This window comes from Notechis scutatus, chromosome 5 (assembly GCF_049901735.1).
Source record: "Notechis scutatus isolate UNSWTSFEM ecotype Mainland chromosome 5, rNotScu1.2, whole genome shotgun sequence".
Taxonomy (NCBI): domain Eukaryota; kingdom Metazoa; phylum Chordata; class Lepidosauria; order Squamata; family Elapidae; genus Notechis; species Notechis scutatus.
The window spans coordinates 82,960,231-82,981,163 of NC_142013.1; the positions used below are offsets into that span (position 1 = coordinate 82,960,231).

Sequence of the window (20,933 nt, forward strand, 5' to 3'; positions counted from 1 at the left end):
TTTCACACAACTCTCTTGCATAAGCAGACATTTGTGGGGCAAGGTTAAAAAACCCTTCATATTAAACATGGTTGGGTTTTGTTTGAATAGCAATACCCCTTTATAATTTCGACTTATATATCACTTCACAGTGCTTTAGAGTCCTTTCTAAGTGGTTTCCAGAGTCAGCATGTTGACCCCAACAATTTACCTCATACTCTCCCTTTTTTCTCCCTTCCCCATCATGCATCAATGCAAGTTCCTGAAAAACAGGTCTGCATTCTCTAATTACCCATTAGTATCCTTTAACTGATGAGTAAAATTAGAATAATAAAGGTTGACTGGGGTCCAGAGAAGTCTAGTTATTCCCTGATTTTAAGAATAGTATTGCACATCCTGCCACACACACAGATTTCAAAATGCATATTATCTGTGCTGGTCATCAGATATATTGAATTGATAACAAGAAAGAAATGCATTTTAATTTCATACAGTATATGGCGTAATTCATCTCACAGGAAGTGAGATAGAAAAATGGGAAAATTGTATTAGTTACTGGATAAAATCACTGAGGTCATGAGAATGTGTAAATTGTTTACAATAAAAGCTATAACTACCTTGAAAATAGTTCCTGGTATACATGTGAATGGTAATTCTATTTTGTAAACAACATTATTATCTTGTAAAGATCTGAACCAGTTTGTAGCTCAGAGAATCTTCACCCTTTTGCTGTTAAATCAAATATGAAAAGACTACAATACAGTGGTGGGATTCAATTTTTTTTACTACCAGTTCTGTGGGCATGGCTTGGTGGGCATGGCAGGGGAACGATACTGTAAAATCTCCAGTCAGAGGTGGTATTTGCCAGTTGTCTGAACTACTCAAAATTTCCGCAACCAGTTCGCGAGAACTGCTGAACACCATTTCTGGTACAATACCCTATTAATGAGTTCTGCTGATTCTGACATCTGTCCCTGCATTTGGAAGGGGAATTTCAGTTCTATTTTGCAAAGGTATAGATAGTTGGTTAATTATTCTGTCCTTCTGGCAAAAGATGTTGATTAGTTATTTGACAGATGAATTGCTATTAATATTTTAAACATTCTGCTAAAGTTTTAACTGATATAAACATACTTTTTGTCATTATGTATTGTAATTCATATAATTTGTACTAATTCTTTTTCCTCCTAAATCACACATATACACACCAGGAATGAAATTCAAAATTTTTCCCGACTGGCTCTGTGGGCGTAGTTTGGTGGGCATGGCTTAGTGGGACTCAGTCCCTAAAAGGAAGAAGGTTGATGGGCGTAGGAGTGGGACTCAGTCTCTACAAAGAAGGCTAGTGGGCGTGGGCGGAGCCAACCGATTCAAATTGTCCCTACCACCTCTCTGAACTGATTCAAATCATTCCTACCACTTCTGAGGTGGTGCGAGGTGGTTGAATTTTATCCCTGATATACACTCATTAAAAGCAGTATTAATCTTTCTTTTTAAAGAAAAAGAAAAACCAAATTCTTAAGTCCAGCAAGTGTTCATGTTAAATTAGACAAATGATAACCTTACATTGAATACTTAATAAGAATAAACCTATGTTCCTATAATGTGGTAAGAAATGTAAACTGCATGTTACATATATTTTAGCTATAGTGAAATCTTATTTATTTATTTGAATTCATTAGCTGTCCAATTTCAAAAGTCTCTTTTTTTTAATTCTAAACTAAAAAGAAAACTTAGGAAAAAAAACATACAGAGGAGAAATCATGTGAATCTAAACGTTCACTCAGAAAGAAGTTTGAATAATTTTATTGTGGCTACATCACAAGTAATTCTGCTAAAATCACAAGCCCACATAAACTTGTTCCATTATTTTAAGCTCATCATAGAAGCAATTCTATCAGTAACCAGATGGAGGATTAGTAAATTTCTCCAAAGGAACGTTGTACCTAAAACTCAGAAATAGAAAAAAGTGTATATCAATGTGTTCAGCAACTATTAGGAAATTATTTGAATTAAGTTTTGTATTCATTTTTCTATTGTACTTTGAAAATAAAAAGAAAAAAAATGAATACAGGAGTGGCTAAAATGACCATCCATATGACAATGAATGACCTCTATGAAAATCTGTTCATCACAGATTTTGTGCCATGACAACATCAGTTAGCTTTCAAGTTGCCATAGGATTCCTGTCTTGCTAATGACAACATCATACAGTATTTTTTTCCTAAATTATGTATTCATATATTTAAATCCCTAACAATTTTTAAAAATCTCCAATATGCATCTCACGTCCAGCGAGGTGAAGAGAAAAATTTGTTGGGCTGAACCACTTTAGGAAACTGGTAGATAAACACTTTATAAAATTCTGTCTCACTTTATAAAAATAAAGTTTCTTATTCATGTAGTATTCTTATGACAAAGAAGGTTCCTATTTGCTTTTCCCCTCCATTTGCATTTTAATGGAGCATGCAGTTTGCAATTGCCATGTGAAATGGCACCCTCCAGGAAAAGCATTGCAGTTTCATTCGGCAGAATATAAACCAGGTTTATGTCTATCTTTAATGGCTGATATTTGATAGGTGCCAGGAGTGCCTGGGAAGCAGAACAAGGAAGTGAGCCGGCTGTTTCAAATTGAGGTGGGAGCACACTGCTCAGATTTCCATTTCTGTCTCTGCATCAGAGAAGTAAAATGCACTGGCACCTCCTTTGACTATTTCCAGCTTTTTTGTGTGGTCCAATTCCTTGTTGCTTGTAATATGGTTACTGCTTTCTCACAGGATAATGAGATATGATTTCACCAAGCAGGGCTAATAGGATTTGCATACTGTGCCTCTTGCCAATGCATCCAGCTTACAGAAAGTAAAGCAAACATATTTTGCTTCTATTTTCTGTGACCACATATAACTCAGGACAAGATTTGGTTAGTTTGATAGATAGTCCACAAGTTGTTGTTCAATTACATGTTGTTTGATTAATAATAGAAAACACTATCTGAAGTTCTGAAGTTGGAAAGGACCACAAAGAAATAGATAGGAATGAAGGTTCCTGGAGTTTTACAGAACCCTAAATCATGATAAATAACTCCATTTGTAATTCCTGGCATATTTACTCTGAAACTGCAAATAACTAGAATATGCTTATAATAAAGCAAGGAAACTCTGAATAGAGCATTGATGCCTGTGGGACATGAAAAGAAATGTCTGGAAGTTGAGTCATGACAACTGAACTTCACTGCTCTTTTTTGTTTATTTGTTTGTTTGAAATGGTTTGTTTTGAAGTAGCTTCTTCAGTCTGTGCAAGGTGGTAAGGGACACCCCATACATGTCCTCCAGTATGGTTTCATTTCATCTAATCTGAATAGGCTCCTTAGCTGAGTAGGCAGAGTCCTTAAGGGTCATTGTTCCTAAATTCTTCTCTTAGATGGGTCATTAAATGTGATCTCCCTGGTGAATCTGTGAAGTGATCTTGATCTTCCTTGGGACTGATGCAAGAGCAGCATAAAAACTGGGGGAATTGGTTGTGTCTGAGAAGTATTTTCCATTTTGGCACAAATGGATTCCTTCACTCCTTTCTCAAACTTCTTTTTAAGACAACAACCCGCCCTTGTGTTCTGTGAGTTTAGTTATTTTCTTGTAGATATTTCATTACCCAAAGTAGGTAACATCACCTAGGAGTAGGTTTGCTCTCAATTTATATTCCACTGACTTACCCTGTCAATGTTGGTGGGAATAGTCTTGGAGGTCTCCAGAATATAAATTTAGAGGAATCCCACTCCTTAGTACCATTGATGTTGCCTAGTTTGGATAATGTCTACTAGAAATCAACTAAGCTCAAAGAGCAGCAATAACTCCACATTTCAATCCTGAGCTACAAATATTCTCCTTTCTCAGTACAACCTGTTCTCTATTTTTTTAATGCTGCTCTTGTATCAGTTTCCAGAAAGATGAAGACAACTTCACAGATTCACCAGGAAGATCACACTTAAGAACCCATCTAAGAGAAGGATATAGGAGCAATGACCCTTAATGATTCTCTGCTTACTCACCTAATGAGCCTATTCAAATCTGCACACTGCCAACTTACATTGGATAGAAGTTGCTGTTAAAAATTTTGATGGACTAGATGGGTTGAAATAAACACAGGTTCAGTAGTTAGAAGATATATGCTAAAGATTGTGACATTTGTGGGCTTTGGTGGCACGGTGGTTAGAATGCAGTACTGCAGGCTAATTCTGCCTACAGTCAGGAGTTCAATCCTGACTAGCTCAAGGTTGACTCAACCTTCTATCCCTGAGGTCAGTAAAATGAGGACTCAGATTGTTGGGGGCAGTATGCTCACATTGTAAACTGCAGTAAAGCACTATGGAGCAGTATATAAGTCTGCTATTGTGGATTGGGATATCCACACACTCAGTAACTCTCGTGTTCATTGCATGGATAAATTGCCCAAAGCTCATTGTTGTGTTGTAGCCTTATAAACTGCCATGAAATATACAGTTTTAGCAAATTAAGAAAAGTTGATCCAGTTCTAAAAGCTGAGGAATTTAAATAGTGTTATGAAAGCATTTTGTTGTCACATTGACAAGCTATTCTTTCAAAGTCCTTGCCAACCTTGGAAACGGAGAAATGACCTAGTAAGTCAATAGGAGTCTTCTTCTACAGACTAGAAAGGGATGCTTGTTTGACTAAAGGAACAATGAGAAAATGAAATAAAGCAGTGCTGGCAGAAGAACAGGAATGGATTTGATCAGATACGGAATAGAACCTGGTTTAAAGCCTGTTGCATGGGAGAGATGACAGCAAACACTTAATCTTTACCACCAAGATAACTGGACTTTTTGAGAACGATTGGATTCTGGTCCACAAGAAGATAAAGGCGTTTTGCTAGTCCAGGGTTATTACCCAATACATTGCAGATAAAAACAGTCATATCCCTGTCATCTGGCTGCTATGAATGTAATTTTAGCTCCTAGTTGAATAATTTTAATGAATGTATTCAGTCTATAGATATGGACAGATGTTTGTCTTTGCTCTTTGTGCGTTATGAATACTAAACTATGTAGAGTTTTGGGTTTTGTTTAAAAAAAGTGTTGGAGCATATGGAGGCATCAGTGTAACACTTCTGCTAACACAGCTGAATCCTTTTCTCTGGATTATGTGGCAGCTGCTGAATCACCTTTTGCGTACTGATCCGAAGTACTTCAGTCTTATAAATACCCTAATGGATGACATCACCTGCTATCTTTCTTTCTGACACATCATTTTCCCCCCTGACATACTTTTTTTCTTTTTCTTATCTCTTCCCCATCTCCCCCCCCCCCAAAAAAAAAAAAAAAAAAAAATTCACGTGCAAGGCTGCCAGGTAAGAGACTGCTATTCTTTCTTCAGAGGGTTGACTAGATAATAAAGATTTTTTGAAATTTACTATAAAACATTAAATTAAGGACTGAGGCTCCTCATTGTTACATACACGACTGAATAACTAAAGACATTTTTTCTCTAAGGGGAAAATTTTTAAAAGATATATGCTTTTTTAAGAAAATGCTACACAGCTGAAAAGTAACAAATATTGGCTCATGTATTCCTTTTTTTTTTTTTTCATTTGTTCTACTTTCTGAGATTATGGAATAGCAATAGAATGTAATTTATATTTTCAGTTAAAATAACTGTAACATTATTTCAAAAGGAATCTAAAAAGCAAAACTTTTGCCTTCATAGGTCCTGTACAACTTGTTCAAATCTTTCTGCCAGATGCGTACAATTGAGGCCATTGACATATTTGCTGGAATTGCTAATTTTTTTGTAGTTGGCGTTGGTGGAGTTTTGATTGGAATCATTCTTGGATTTGTAGCAGCTTTTACTACTCGTTTCACCCATAAAATTCGAGTGATTGAGCCACTGTTTGTCTTCTTATACAGTTACCTATCGTACATAACAGCTGAAATGTTTCACCTTTCAGGGATTATGGCGTAAGTATATATATATAAAAAAACAAGCAAACAACAAACTTTGGCTAAAAGTATCTTGCATGTATTAATAGTAATTTATGTTCTTCCTTTAAAAAAAAAACAGGATCTAGTTTTCAAATTCAGAAGTAATAATATTTAACAAGTCCCGTATCCATGATGGTAAAAGGCAAATGTATCAATTTTCTTGAAATTAGTTATGATTTCTTTGGTTTTTATGATAAGTTTTTGTTTTAACTAGCAGTCAAAGTTACTCATTCAGCCATTTTAGGTTGTGAAATTACACTACTGTGACTGTTTTCTTGAGACCACGAGTTCTGATTATTAATCTTTATTACTACAACCTTGGAATCTTTTCATACCCCTTTAATCTTCCACACATGAAAATATGTGGTGTCAATATCAATATGTCAATTTTTGTTCTCAATTATTGAAGGACCTCCTATGTTGATAGACAACAATGTGGCAGAGGATATTAAGGAAACAGAGAATGTTTTTCAAATTATAGGCTTGTTACAAGTAAATCAAATCTCTGCTTTTTACCTTTGAGAATTTGCAGTCTAATTTTAAAAGAGTAAATGACTTAAGAAAATGTTTCAATTCCATCATTATAATTAGAGTTATCTACAGTACATTCAGGAACAATGTTATAAATAGTTATGATAGCTGGTATGAGAAAATGGGTAAAAGTTTAAGATATGCAAAAGTAATTTCTATTTTAAAGCTTGTTTCTACTGCACACTTTATAAGACAGACTTAGACAAATTAGTAAGCTTCAGCCTTCAATTCATTTCTCATCTTTAAATTATTTTAAAATATTTGTTGAAAATCTATATATCTCAAACATTATAAACTGTTGAATAAATAACAGATAAAAACAATATGATTATTTTATTTTACCACAGGGATTGATATATTCATTTTGGGCTTCGAAATAAGCACTAGGGCTTATTTTTGGGAGATCTCCCCCCCATTTTTCTGCTTGCTCATGGTGAGCAGGAAGCCGTCCTGCACTTCCAGGCGGGGGTGCGTGCGTGCGTGGAGCTGCCCCATGCATCCTGCACTGGTTTACCTTAGAGGCCCCATAGCCAGGCCACCCACGCCCCAATATCTGCCTTGCCTCGCGGTGGCGGCTCTAGCATTCCTGTCCAACAGGAGCCTGCATGGCTGCTGGCCCACTTCTGCTTGTTTGTGGTCATAATGGAGCAGGAGCACACGCAACATGCCAGTGCTGTGATCATGAAGCAGTTGTTGGGACGTGGACGGCCTAGCTCAGAGGTCTCCAACCTTGGCAACTTTAAGACTTGTGGACTTCAACTCCCAGAATTCTCCAGCCAGCTCTGCTGGCTGGAGAATTCTGGGAGTTGAAGTCCACAAGTCTTAAAGTGCCAAGGTTGGAGACCTCTGGCCTAGCTTGTGGTGCCACTGACATAAGGTGGCATGGGGCAGCTCCACCCATCCTCGCCTCACCTTATATCGGCGGCACTGCGAGCAAACAGATGGAATGGGCAGGAGGCTGCACAGGCGCTTAAGTAGGGCTTATTTTTGGGACAGGTCTTATGTTGGGGAAATCAGGGTACATTTGGCAAAATGAATGGTTCCCTCTCATATAATGTGAAATACGTTGTGTTTCTTGCCTTTCAGTGCCATGTTTCAATTTTTAAAACTCTACTTTTAATTCAAGTTGTCCTTGATTTACAACTGTTCACTTAATGACCATTCGAAGTTACGGCAGCACTGAAAACAGTGACTTAGGACTATTTCTGACACTTATGACCGTTGCAGTATTCCTATGGTCACGTGCCTTACATTTGGATGCTTGACAGCTGACTCACATTTATGACAGTTGTAGTGTCCCAGGGCCATGTTTGCCTTTTGCAAAGTTTGCCTTTTGCAAACTTCTGACAAGCAAAGTCAATGAGGAAGCCAGATTCACTTAACAACCGGGTTATTAATTTAACAACTGCACTGATTCACTTAACAAATGTGGCAAAAAAAGATGTAAAATGGAGCAAAACTCACTTAACAAATGTCTCACAGCAACATTAATTTCGGGCTCAATTGTCGTAAGCTGAGGACTACCTATATTTGAGTCATATAATGCATTACCAAATTCAATGTTCTCACAAAACTAATTATTTCCAATATTTCAATATGGAAAAATGTGAATGAACTAATAAAGCTTAAATTTGAAAAATAGATTTCATTGCATAAACTGTAAAAGTGGAAATTTATTTCATTGACCATTTTGTTAAATATAAAATACTATATTAATTCACCTGACCTTTAAGAACCCCACCTACTTCATTTCCCAGTAACAATATTTGTGTGGTTTTCAATTTCCTTCTAATTCTGATATTAATTTCAGCATTCATAAATAAGATTCATCAACTAATCTGTAAAATGCTTCAAGATTATTCACTGTATTGTAAAGACAATCATAGGTACTGTTATTATGGAACATTCATATATGTGCACTATGAGTGCCTCTTATAAAATCCTATTGCTTTTTCAGTGCTCTTTCTGCTGAGAATAGTCTGTCTTTTAATATAATATGTAGAAAATAAGTATCCACCAATTGTTATCAGATTATTTTAACTATGATTTCTTAAATAAGCTGCACTGGTTCATTCATGCATAGGGCTAAGACAGTACAGCTGGGTATCCATTTCTAGCTAAGCCAGAATCAATTTATATTATGGATAAACATTTAATGGATTGAACTACTAAATTATTTTCTAGTCCTGTATATAAGTTTATACTGTATATACATTTGTACGAAAAAGGAATGTAATAGAATATTGGATGTTAAGCTTCTTTTTTCATAAATGAAGTGATTTTGATCAAATTACAATAAAGCATTTTCAATAGATTTGTATAACTCCTATGTATCACATAATATAGAAGAGGAGTCAGGAAAATTAAGACTGAATTGTGAAAAAGCTAAAAGATAGTATCTTATGATCTAGATTTTTCCATGAAACTGCCATGTTTCTACAGGGTGATTTGCATTACTGGTAGATCTGCCCAGTCTAGTTTAAATTGTTTTTGATAAATGGAAGTGATTACCTAGGAATACTTGAATAAACTGAAATCAATATACTGAAGGATTTCTGCATTAGTCTTTCTGTAACAAGACATAAAAACAAAACACAAATCAAACAATAATTTCTTGGATGTTTTTCCACTCTGTATCTATTGTTGTGAGAATAGTAATCATTCAGGTCATTAGGACTTAAATTTATAAGTACTTTTTATGAGTTTCAAAATAAATATAGTCATTAAAAACATAATAATTTGTACTTTATCCCTGCTTTTATAGTTGAAATCTACATTTCTGCTGTTATTACTAGCCAAATTCAGGCAACCCGTCATAAAAATATCTATATAATTTTACAACTGAAGTATAAGAGACAGTATAACTAACTTTCAGTATACTATTAAGAGTTTTGAAATTGGATGAAAGTTCATAGAATTGTCTAGTGTGGGTCTTCAAATTTTGTTGATGATACAGTCATTATGTAAGGATGTGAAAAACAACCACTCTGCAGTTCTGGGCCACTTCATAGATGAGGTGGGAAGTATAAAATGAATCCTGGAATTGTAGCCCCACAGCACAAGAGAACTTTCATACTTCCTCTTTTGTGTCACAGCATGTTCTGGCTATCAAAAACCACAGAATGGCATGGGAACTATTGTAGAAAACTTCCTGTGGCCTTTCTACTTGGTTAGATATGCCCTGTATCATCCTGGGGATTTAGTAAAGATTCCTATCTAAGCTGCTTTAAATAAGTACCTAAAAATGCAATTCATTTTTGCATCTAAGAATAATAGACTACTTTTATAGCATTCACTACCAGCAGATGGTAAGGTGACTTCAGTTTAGTTCAGCTTACGTTACCTTATATAAAAATATAACACATACTTTGACCAAAATATATAATAATAATTAAACTGAGAAGCAGTGACAAATCCAGTTTGTATAATCTTTAAAACATCTGTTCCAGGAAGATATTTGATAGGAACAACATCATGGAATACATCTTAAAGTTCAAAATTAAAATAACTGCAGTAACACCCACGCATGATATCTATTTGCAGTCTTTCTGACATCATGAAATGGTATCTTTTTAAAGGGAAATCATAACCACATTGAATATCATAATGCTGAATAACCAAAGGGAGGACAAATAATTATAGTAGCCACCTGGCCTATATGGTCAAGACTGCTTCGTATGTTCAGAGCGACAAAAGCCAAAGTGAATGATAACTTTCCATTTTCTACAAGCAAGTAACAATTAAGTTTTTGTAAGAGTTGACTGCAAAGGCATCCACACAATGCATTACGTTGATTGCATAAAAGTCTGTAAGTGTTCCCAAAGACCTTATTAAATGGTATCAAGAAATGTGTTCAACAATGTTAAAAGGAAGAAACTTAATTTTACTAAACGCAGTGACATTCTATAACAATTCTGAGTGAAATTTATTTATTTATTGGGGTTCTTGCTGCCTATCTCATTAACAGGGTGACTCTGGACATTTTATTGGAGTAACATCCGGTGCACTTTACTCAAGTGTTTGCAGTAAAAATTACAGTATTTGTTATAAAAACAGAGAAACTGAACTAGTTTTTTCCTGCAGGATTACAGCATGTGCTATGACCATGAATAAATACGTGGAGGAGAATGTTTCTCAGAAGTCCTATACTACTATAAAATATTTCATGAAAATGCTGAGCAGTGTCAGTGAAACTCTTATCTTTATTTTCATGGTAGTATCTACAGTAGGAAAAAACCATGACTGGAACTGGGCCTTTGTTTGTTTCACTCTGCTATTTTGTTTGATTTGGCGTTTATTAGGTAAGAGACACTTAAAACTTTCTAGATTGCACTTCAGGCTACTTTACTACTGAAATATGATTATCTTTTACATAATGGAACTGTATCTTTGACAAAGAAGTGTCCTTATTTTTAAGATGAAAGTCTTGTTTTTTACAGTGATAGAGGAAAATCTTTACAAATGACTGAGTAAACCAATTTTTGGTCAGTGAACCCAATGATTATATAAGGAAGGAAGAAGGCAGAATTTAGCAGGAGATAACCCATACATCCTATATAGTGTGAAAACACTAGCAGTACACCTCAGATTTTCAGCTTCCAACTAATAGGGAGTCTCTTCTTTTATAGAAATTCCTGAGGAATTATTGGCTTGGCTACCTTAAAACTGCAAAGGGTGGGGATGCTTTTAATTTGTATCCTTATTTTAAATTATAGTAAATATGGTATTTTCATTACAAAACATTTACACTTATATTAAAGAAAGATTTAAGCCATGATCTATGTATGTATCTACCTTTCTATAATACCAACAGAAGATTATGTCTTGTTTTTGAGGAATTGTTACCGTATTTGCCGGCGTATAAGACGACTGGGCGTATAAGACGACCCCCAACATTTCCACTCAAAATATAGAGTTTGTTATATACTCGCCGTATAAGACTACTCCCTCTTCCACACACCTTCCACTTTTGCACTTTTTTTTTTTGACGCACTTTTCTGCTTTGGACAATTTTGAAATGAGCTAATCCAATTTTGAACCAAGAATATGCAAATAGCTATGGAGTTTAGAAATGAGTTTTAAAAATATTTTTCATTGCTTACCATTAAGCGTAAAATGTTGTAAATAAAATGAGAACACAGGAAACGTTCTCTTCTCAATACAGCTGATCTCTCTCTCTCTCTCTCTCTCTCTCTACTCACACACACACCAAAACCCGGACACTGAAAAGGCTGCCAAGGAACAGTATATTCAATGCCTTCTCTTTAATCAAGAAACAAGGAATTCCTTAGAATCTTTTTTTTTTCCCCAAGTGGCCCTCTTTAAAAAAAATGGAGGTAACACTTTCATTCAAAAAGTCTTCCAGTATCTGGAGTCGCTCAGACATATTGAAGTGAGGCAGGAGAGTAAGTGAAATTTGAAATGATCCAGCTACCGTTTTCTTCCCCTCCCGCCCGAAGGCCATTATCTCCACGTCAAAACGAACGAGGGGAGGCAAAGAAGCCAAACACGCTAAAAAGGATCTCTTTATTTTCCTACACAAGGTCACACCTACTTTTCCGCATTCAAAGGACAACTCTCCTCACCACCACCACACACACACACACACACCCCAATACCCGCAAACAATGTTCTGGGCATTAATCACCATTGCTACATTAACCTGGTAAATTTATACCCTGCCTCCCCCAGTGTTGCTTTGACGGCAGGATTTCACACAGCGGGCGCCGCTCGCGCTCTTCTCCGCTCTCCCACCGTTCGCACATGTTGGAAGCACCGTAAAACCTGATAACCCACCCGGGGGCTCCCCCATCCTTAACCTACAGCCGCCCGCATGCAAAACCTGCGTGCAAAAAGAAAAAAAGAAAAAGAAAAGTACGCCGCACGTGAGGATCTTCGAATCCTCTCCTCCCCACACCGCTAAGGAAGGAAGAGGGGGAAAGGTTGCGCAGCGCGTGGCGAGTGACACCCGACACACACACACACACACACACACACACACCGCTCCCCCCCCAGCCTCCCTCCCGGCTGCAACTCAAGCTCGAAGTGGGAGTCGGAGTCCTCCCGGCGTATAAGACGACCCCCCCACTTGGAGGCATGTTTTTCAGGGTAAAAAAGTCATCTTATACGCCGGCAAATACGGTACCTTAAAGGTAAGTATTCAAGCACATTTATTTACTGTATTTATTTTGATTTATGAGTTGTATAAGGCTACCCAATTGCAAGAGCAACTGTAGTTGATTCACAATTTGAAGAAACATGAAAATGAAGACTAAAAAATATTGTATCATATCTTTGGAATATTAAAAAGCCAATAGGATAATGGGTCAACAGGAGTAACTGGGACAAATGTATTGAAATATGTCATTTAATGATCTTATCTATACATTCATCCTACAATCTGCCTGAATGCTTGGGGTAAAGCCAAGTCATTGCATCTTTGCAGGACAAAACAGGATGTCCAAACTTCAGATGAGTGATATTAGGGCAACAGAGAAACCATATCCTTAACAATTTCATTAGCTGATATTGTTACGGAGAAAGGACCTTAACATGCTTTCTCCACTAAATGTCTTGGAATGAGTAGAGACAATTAGGGACAGGAAGTTCTACAGGTAACCTGGATCTCTGCCATGAAAGATTTTATAGGAGATAATCAGTACCTTGAATAACATCTGAAAGTTTATACGGAGCCAGTTCAGTTTGTGAAGCAGTGTGCTACCTGGGCACAATGAAGTGCATTCATAACTGTTCACACCACTGTATTTTGAACCAATTGGAGCTTCTGAGTGGTTATCAAAGGCAATTCTATATAGAACATATTGTAGCAATCTAGACAGTAGATGACTAGGGCATGAGTGACTGTGAGTCACACCCAGGAATGGGTGTAGTTGTATCAGCCTGGATACAGTTATAATAACAGAATCTTGACAGAATGTACTGTTCTTTTCCTCCTTCTTATATCTTAGTGAATTAGGAAAATGTCTTACCCACGTACGAACACTTTCTGTATTGTCAACTTAAGATATGTTTTACTCCTTGTTGCTTTGGTAATGGACTTGCATAACTCTGTCAAAGTCATCTTGTAACTTTGCAAACTGTCACATGATGTGCTTGTGCAGTTTTTGCTGCTTGTCCTTACCTGAATAATACAGATGGAATGCTAGCAAAATCAGAGTCCAAGAGGACCCCAATATTGCACTCCAGTTCTGGTTGGGAGAGCTATTCCTTACCAAAGTGATCTCCAAAAATGTACAACTCTTCAGTTTTGTTAGTGTTAAGATAAACTCTGTATTTCCCCATCCAGGGTACATAACCTTCAGGCACTAGAAAAGAATCTTGACAACCTAACTTGATTGGCCTACGATGGAGATGTATGTTATACGTCAGCATATTGATAATACCTCACACAATTCTGATGTATGACCTTACTCAACAATTTCACGAACTATAGATTTTAACTAAGAGCAGAGAGTGGGTAGATCCTGGGGAATCTGTAATTGAATTAAATATATCCTCCCTAGCAACACCAACTGGAAACAGCCATGGAAATAGGAAGAGAACAGTTGTAACGTTGTATATTCCATTCCTAAATTTTGAAGCTGATTAGGATACCATAATCATAATTGTATATGTCTGGCTTTTTTTTAGGAGTTTTTGCATTGACTCAGGTAATAAATATATTTCGGACAATTCCTATAACATTTAAAGACCAGTTCATTATCGCCTATGGAGGCCTCCGAGGAGCTATATGTTTTTCTCTAGTCTTCCTGCTCCCTTCTTCTGTATTTCCTAGAAAGAAGCTTTTCATTACCGCTGCTATCGTAGTGATATTCTTTACTGTGTTCATTCAGGTAAGAATATTTCCAATAGTTATATGTACAATATGACCAATAGTTCTTTTTCATAGAAAATATGCAATTTATCTAATTCATAATACTAAAAGTGTCACACAAAAAGAAAATAACAGATTATGCAGTCAGAAATTGCATATGTCCATGACCGAACATCTCAGATTTGTGCCAAAGCCGCCTTCTAGATCTCTTCATATTCACTGACAATAACCCCATCTATCTTATGAACTAGGCCTACATCTTCAGCTTTATTTCTGATGCATCAGTACAATGTGAAATCTTTCCCCAAACTGCATCTTCTTTCACAACAAAAAAATATATTTTTTCAAACATTTGTAGTACAGGTAGTCCTCAAGTTATGAATGTAATGGAGCCTGTCCATTCCATCTATAACTTGAGAATTCATGGGAGTGAATCTTGTGCCTTGCTCATACGACATCACTTCCTGCTTTCACTAATTTAATGCGTGGCTCGTTAAGTGCATATGAGATACCTTGGGGTGGGGAAGGCCATTGGAGGCCTAGTGAGGAAACAGGCCATCTTCCTTCAGTCCATCCAAGGCCTCCCCTGACCCACAGATTCCTCATTCTCCATCCCCTGGGGTCCCCACAACTGCTTCCCCCACCATCCTGTCGCACCAAGTGATTTACTTATGAACATCTGTCTCCTCTCCAACCTGCTTCTTTGCCTGTCCCCTCCTTTCTTGTCAGCAAGAGGCTGCTTTCTCAGTGCTGGAGGCCTCATCAAACTGATCTGGGGCGAGAAAGCAGCCATGAAAGGCTGCACATGGCCTTTTGGAGCTGCTTTCTCATCAGCAAAGTGCTTGAGGATTGCATCCCTGTAGGCTTTGGCAGCCCTTTGCAAAAAGGTAGGAACAGGGCTGCGGAGGGACATGCCTGCTCCTCCCAAGCTCCACTGGTGTCAACAAAGGCTTTTTGCAAAGGGCTGGTGAAGCCTAAAGGAATGCAATTTCCCTGCAGGCTTCAGCAAGGAAACAGCAAACAGAGGAAAGGCCTGAAGGACCTAAGCCTTCCCTCCATTTGCAAATATCCAGGCCTCAATGAGGAGAGATTAGTGGGTAAAGTACGAGATTACACAATATCTCACGCTACTGATCTCGTGTGATCTCGCAGTACATTAGGCCTGTTCTCTGCGAATACAGGCAAAGAAACCATGATAAAGAGATCTTTGCAAGGTAAGTGAGTCTCCACGGGTAAAATGCCTGCGAAGATCTGGCAGGGGGAATAGGCAGGGTGAATGTTGCAGAGCCTCTGTAGTTTTTCATCAGGGTGAACAACTGCTGTGGTGCTGCAATATTCATAATTTTGGGATTTGTAAACGCTAGGAGGCCCTTGTTGCATAACCTCAGATGTTTGCTAAGGAATGCTCGTAACCTGGGGATTATCTTTATAATGCAGAATATGAAAATGACATCATGGCAAATCATGCTGGGCTGAATGTCATGCTTGTTCTGCTCTTCTGTACAGGGAATGACAATTCGCCCACTGGTGGAGTTTCTTCATGTCAAAAGATCAAATAAGAAGCAACCAGCAGTCAGTGAAGAAATCTACTGCCGGGTAAGTTAGCAATTTGAGGTGCATTACATGCCTTTTGGGAAATGCCCAGAACTATGTGTTGTGGTTCCAAGTAATGAACCCAATCGAGTCAGGACTGTGAGGCTTCAGTCAGGCACAAAAGACCTTTTATTGAGTACATCATTTTGGCATGTAGAAAGATTAAGCTAACTAAGTAATTCCCATACTTTAGGGTAGTTAAAAGAATAGAAACTTTCCGCCCACCCTCAGGTGTCCTAAGTCATGTTAACTAATCAGTTTGATAGGAGCTTCCACCTCGGTTTCAGCAGATATTTGTTGCCATGAGCTGTTGTGGTCCACCAGCGGAGCTGGCAGTAGAGTTGGACAATGGGGAGGAACAGGGGCCAGTCCTGGAGTCTGGGGAGGACTCGGACGAGGGATCTGCATCTGACACAGAGATGGAGCTAGGGCCATCTGAGAGTTATGTGCTGACTCCGGAGCCTCCAGAATCTGACATCAGTGAGGCAGAGGAACAGAGGGAGCCTATTCCCAGTGTGCGCTTGCACAGAGCTGCCAGAAGGCAAGAACAGTTAAGACAAAAGGGGCGGAAGGGGTAAGGCTTGGAGATGATAGGCCCTTCCCTTAAGACATAAAGGAGGAGCAAAGGGACACGAACTTTTGCAGGAAGCAACTTTGTTCGTTCTGGTTGGTTTAAACTCTGAAGCTCTGTGTTGACTTAGTGCTCCGTTTGGCCTTGTACAGCTAATTGGCAATTTAGTCGTTGGCAGTATTTCAAGGGAGATAAAGGTGGATGCTTATCAGCCTTATCCTGAAAAGACTGTGGCAGACTTCTATTGGGCTATTCATAAACTGTTTGGGACTCATTTACGGGCTATGAATGAATATAATTCACAGCTGTTGAAATGAAAAGAGGGTTTTGGGGACTAAGCGTGTGATCGTTACTGTCTCAGGAAGCCTTGGTTAGAATATGAGCTTGGTTCTCACGCTGAGCCTGATGTTTTGTCTAGCAGATTAAGGCACCACATTCCAATACCTTCTGACTCCCACCTTCCCCCAAGAGTGGCAACTGAGAAACAAAAGTAGGCCCGACTTTGGCTGAAGTCATTTTGAAAGTTGACACCATGATTCCCAAAGTATGCATGTTGGGATATTTTACATTTTTAAATTTGGACTTAACTATTTAATAAATGGAACTTTCAGGTACTTCCTTTGGCCTAGGGGCCCTGTGAAAAACTGAGATATGAATGGTGCCATGCACTGAGAAAAAGACGTACATCTAGATAACAAGCATCATGTTCAATTGGAGGGATTTTTTTCCCCAAGTGGTGATAATGTAACATTTATAACATGTTTTAATTCATTAGGTTCCATCAAGTTGGTGTTGACTCTTAGTAATGTATTTCTCACATTTATTGTTGATTTTAAAAACAATTGTATTGGATAACAATTGGGTATAAAATCCAAGATAACTTTTTCTTACAGAAGCAAGTCATATATATATATCTTTGTATAATAATAATGTAATGACTGGGTTTTTTTTTTACATCCTAGTTCTTTGATCACATCAAGGCTGGTATTGAAGATGTGTGTGGACACTGGGGTCACAACTTTTGGAGAGATAAGTAAGTAGCATATTTAGTAACGATCTAAAAGAACAAGTGGAGAAAGCCATGTATTATTTAATGTAATATTTAAATTTACATTACTAAATTTACAAACATATAATTCAATTTACTTTAAGAATTATTTCATTTCAGAAAACATGAACATTTAATTTTGATTTGTCACAAATTAAACATTCCATTTTAGTTAGAAACCAATTCTCTAAACGTCAGAATAATTTATAAGAACAAAGAAAATTTGCTGCAGTTTCAGTTCATTTTAAATTAATTAATAGAATGGCTCTTCCTTCTTACAGGTTTATAAAATTTGATAAGAAGTATCTAAGAAGACTTTTAATCAAGGAAAAACAACCACAATCAAGTATTGTTGCCCTGTACAAGAAATTGGAAATAAAAAATGCCATTGAAATGGCAGAGAATGGGATGTTAAGCACAGTTCCATCTCTAGCTTCTCTCAGGTAAGTAGAGAGAAATATGGAGAAGTATCAATGTCAGAACATAACTCTTAAAAGCACTGAAGTTGAATTCCTTACTTCCTTGCAGCCCAAGAAAAGATAAAAAGGAGCAGGCTGTTTTGTTTTTGTTTTTTACATTTAGGACTAAATGCTTTAACCATTTAATTATTTCTGGGATTTATTTCCTTTTCAAAAATTTACTTTGAAACCCTTTCATTAGTTAATAATAAAATACAAACATAAAGCAAATCAGAAGTAACAGCCTACATGGAAGTGAACGTTAGGAATGACATTTAAAATATTTTGTTTTTTATAAATCAATCTGGAAAAGGTTTTACCTTGTTGGACCTGAAGTGAACAGGGTCCTCAATGCTGTCAGCACCACCACCAGTCATTTAGATCCTTGTCCCCCCTTGTTGGTTGAAAGCCTCCATACAGTGACTAGCAGGTGGGTGCAGGCAGTGATTAATTCATCACTCCAGGGAGGGATATTTCTGGGGCATTTCAAGGAGGCTCTGGTTCATCATCTCCTTAAAAAAAAAACATTGCCCTCTCCTGCTTATCCTATTTTCTTCTTCCCATCTTTTAGCTGTTGCATTTTGTATTTTATATTTACATTTTTGCAGAATTTATTTTATATTGTTTTATTTTTTTTAATATTGTAAGCTACCCAGTGTTACCTTATAGTAAAATGGGCAGTCAATAAATTAAATAAATACAATAATAAAAATAAATAAATAAAATAATAAACCAAGTTCCTGTTGTACTCTTGCAGCAGTGCATAAAATCAGGACATTGCTCCTGTTTATACTTGCAACACTGGAGACCTCTAGTCATGAGCTACACAAATAGACAGACTTAATGCAAGTTTAACTGGGAGATTAAATGCCTAGAACAGCTTTTTAAAAAGCCTTCTCTTCCTCTATCCCCTTCATCTGTTACCTTCAGATTATTTTGGGAGTACAACTTCCCCAAATTCCCAGCCAGAAACTTCTGGCTGGGAATTAAAGTAGGGGAAACAGAGTTATCATTGAATTATAGACTGAATTGGTTTGTTTGTGCGTGTCTAGGTGTTTTTGCATGCATGTAAGATTAGAGTTACAGATGATTGTATTTTCTATAATGAAGAAGCATAATTAGGGATAGAGACAGGAATATATATATAAACTACCTTAATCCAAGATGGAAGTACAAAGAAACAAGCAACCAAGAAGAACCCTCATGAACATAACCAAAAAGCAAAAATACTTAATAATGGCACTCACAACTGGGCCTCAAACCTCACAGAACAAGAAAGACTGCTTTGAATTGTTTATGAAATATCAGCAAAGTGAGGGCTCAATTGTGGATAGGGGTATTACATACATAGAGATGATAATTTCAGATGATCATTTCAGAAATTCACAGTAATTTAAAGTGGGCTATAAAGGATTAATATAGAAAACTTTTACTGCTTCAGCTTTTCAGAACAAAATTTATATTGATATTTTGATAATATAAAATATATTTAAATTTAATTGAGTTAAATGTGTTAAAAAGCATAGTGTATTATTAATTCTATAATCAGGTGACATTGATGTGAATTATGGATTTCAATTAAATCCTCAAATATTCATGAATGAAAGAATCTATGGATCATATCTACTTGGGAAAATTGTAGATTTATTTAACATTTTATCAACTTGCACTTTAAATAAATTGCAGAACCACGTTAATGATATGGTTAAGTTAATACTAACCAAATTGTTCTTTTTATGTAACATATGATAAATAAGTTTTCTTTCTTTTAAATTATTTTCTATCTTTGAAAAAATGTATAATTCATATTATTCCAATGGATGATCTGTATAATCCTATATTTTATCCCCTGTTACAACAGTGAGCCTCAAGAAGGAGAAAAAAAACATGAACCTTATTCTGGCCAAATGGATAACATAAGAGAGATTTTAACAAAGAATCTGTATCAGATACGGCAAAGAGTAAGTAGACAACAAGATATTAGAATAACACCTTGGTGTGTCTACATCTATATTCTCAGACAGTTGTTTTTTCATTTTCCAATAAAAACAGTAGCATGCTAATTTAAGATGTGTACACAGAAATAATTTCAATTACAACCATTGGAATTTATCCTCAAACAAATGTATTTAGATTTATTGAGTAAGAAAGGTGATGAATTGCTATGCAACAAAGAGAAATTATGTTTATGCAAAAAGACTTAAGAAAAGCTTGAAACAAACAGCTGGAACTGTTTTGAAATATGTGTCTCTTGATGAATACAGGCTGAATAGTCAAGACCTTGTTGATGATCCAAACTCTGTCAAGGATCTCGGAGTACTCATCTCAAATGACTTAAGTGCTAGAGCCCACTGTAACTACATAGGCAAAAAGGCGTTAAGAGTTGTTAACCTAATCTTACGTAGCTTTTTCTCTGGTAATATTACACTAATAACTAGAGCATACAAAACATTTGCTAGACCAATACTTGAATACAGCTCATCAGTCTGGAACCCACATTACGTATCTGATATTAACACAGTTGAGAAAGTCCAGAAATATTTCACAAGAAGAGTTCTTTACTCCTCTACTCGTTGTAGAATACCTTATGCCACCAGACTCGAAATTCTAGACCTAGAAAATCTAGAACTACGCCACCTTTGGTCCGATCTAAGTATAGTGTATAAAATCATACATTGCTGTGTCCTACCTGTCAATGAATACTTCAGCTTCAACCATAACAACACAAGAGCAAACAATAGATACAAACTCAAGGTTAATCGCATCAAACTTGATTGCAGGAAATACGACTTCAGCAACAGAGTGGTCAATGTCTGGAATACTCTACCTGGCTCTGTGGTTTTTTTCCCCAAACCCCAAAAACTTTAACCTTAGACTGTCTACTATTGACCTCGCCTCTTTCCTAAGAGGTCTGTAGGGGGTGTGCA

At 36.8% G+C, this 20,933-nt stretch overlaps 1 protein-coding gene across 5 annotated transcripts in view; it reads left to right on the forward strand.

The window, feature by feature from the left end:
- Positions 1 to 20,933, forward strand: part of SLC9A2 (solute carrier family 9 member A2) — a 44,850-nt gene that overhangs the window by 11,195 nt on the left and 12,722 nt on the right. For 4 of the 5 annotated variants that reach the window (XM_087967183.1, XM_087967185.1, XM_087967182.1 and 1 more), the window contains exons 3-9: positions 5,697 to 5,947; positions 10,586 to 10,803; positions 14,153 to 14,355; positions 15,843 to 15,932; positions 17,463 to 17,533; positions 17,830 to 17,991; positions 19,868 to 19,967. In XM_087967183.1, coding sequence (XP_087823309.1) covers positions 5,697 to 5,947; positions 10,586 to 10,803; positions 14,153 to 14,355; positions 15,843 to 15,932; positions 17,463 to 17,533; positions 17,830 to 17,991; positions 19,868 to 19,967 — 1,095 coding nt within the window. Of the gene's footprint in view, positions 1 to 5,142; positions 5,341 to 5,696; positions 5,948 to 10,585; positions 10,804 to 14,152; positions 14,356 to 15,842; positions 15,933 to 17,462; positions 17,534 to 17,829; positions 17,992 to 19,867; positions 19,968 to 20,933 lie in introns of all 5 variants that reach the window. The other variant, XM_087967186.1, reaches the window with a different exon arrangement.